Source organism: Eimeria mitis, genomic scaffold, assembly GCF_000499745.2.
Source record: "Eimeria mitis Houghton genomic scaffold, Emh_scaff8032, whole genome shotgun sequence".
In the NCBI taxonomy this organism is placed as follows: Eukaryota; Apicomplexa; class Conoidasida; order Eucoccidiorida; family Eimeriidae; genus Eimeria; species Eimeria mitis.
In genome coordinates, this window is record NW_013575899.1 from 557 (window position 1) to 2032 (window position 1476).

The window sequence follows — 1476 nt, forward strand, 5'->3', positions numbered from 1 at the left end:
GGCCATACGCTATTTTTTAGGGAAACCGTGAAGGACAAATCCAAAATAAGCACCTGTTGGGATGAGTTTTAGACCGAAGCTTTGATGCTATCTTGAGAAGGTCGCTTTACGGCCCTCCCTACAGTCACGCGTGATTTCGTTTCCCCGGCCCGTTGTCGAACACGTCGGCGCATGTCTTCGAAAATGGTTGAAGTGAAGGCAAAGTTAGCGGGGTCGTCCACCGCGACGCAGTCCGACACGTCGGAAACAACAAGCCCCTCAAACCGCCCCATGAGTCCCCCCATCCAAGCATTGTGGAAAAAGCTGTGCGGAAACCCGTTCGCCACGACGTTTAACAAATGGGCGAACGAAATACCGGACGCAGAGGCAGTGGTCTGGCTGAATGGTGAAGGAGATGTTGCGGAAATAAGGACTTACAAACAGCTCGTTGATCAGATATATGAACTTGCGGATTTTCTGCACGAAATTGGAATCAAGCAGAATGACCGGGTCATTTTGTGCTATCCACCAGGAATAGATTTCATAGTTGCGTTTTACAGCTGCATCATTTCGGGCATTGCAGCTGTCCCTGTTTACCCTCCGGACCCCACAAAGGGAACGACGGATATTCCGCGTTTCTGTGATATTGGAGACAGTGCTGGAACGAAGAAGGCCCTCACGTCCACAACCTATCGCCGCGTAGCGGCGGCGATGTCTGTTGTGTCGCGGGAAAAAAGGTGGAGGGAAATCGAGTGGATCTGCACCGACTGCATCAAGAAAGGCAGTGCTCCTGCTCCCCGATCTCCTGTGACTCTGGACCCCCACTCCATCGCGTTTCTACAGGTATGCACACTGTGCAGCAACATCTCATTCTTGACCCTAGGGGATGATTGAGCAGCTCTACAGTGGTGTACCTGCGTTGCAGCACTGAAGTGTGACACGATAAATGCACGCCTGCGTTTTACCGTCTCATAGTTGTGGCCGTGGTGCGTTGCTCGGTCCTTCTGCAGTTCACTTCGGGGAGTACATCTGAGCCAAAGGGTGTCATGGTGACACACGCCTCTTTGCTGCACAACATGCATTTGTGTTGGCATTCATTTGAGTTCCCAACTCATTTGGAGACCAAAGATCCCAAGGAGCAATTCTCTTCCCGCAACTATGACTTCTTCGATCTGGAGGAGTTTTGGAAGAGAAGGCACGCCCTATCTGTTGCCCGAAGGGGGCACAGAGTTCGTGCGTTTTCGTGGCTACCAGTTTACCACGACATGGGGTGAGGGCAATTTAGCATATCTCTGGATCAGAGTCTTTCTGTTCCTTTTTAAGCTGAACTTCAGTCAGCCCTACACTGCCTCTACGGACCCCTTGACACATTCCTCATGTTGTCATCTCTCTGTCGCTGCTTCAGGCTCATAGGCTTTGTGTGCTGTCCAATGTTCTGTGGGGCCGCTCTCTACCAAATGTCTCCTATCGACTTTATTCGGCGACCCTGGGTGTGGC

The 1476-nt window shown here is 51.6% G+C and overlaps 1 protein-coding gene across 1 annotated transcript; it reads left to right on the plus strand.

The window, feature by feature from the left end:
• Nucleotides 1–270: 270 nt before the first annotated feature.
• Nucleotides 271–1253, plus strand: EMH_0093520 (uncharacterized protein; the record flags this gene model as incomplete). Its single annotated transcript, XM_013501991.1, has 2 exons — nt 271–822; nt 1083–1253. 2 exons carry the CDS (start codon nt 271–273, stop codon nt 1251–1253), a joined length of 723 nt encoding a protein of 240 aa, XP_013357445.1.
• Nucleotides 1254–1476: the final 223 nt, after the last annotated feature.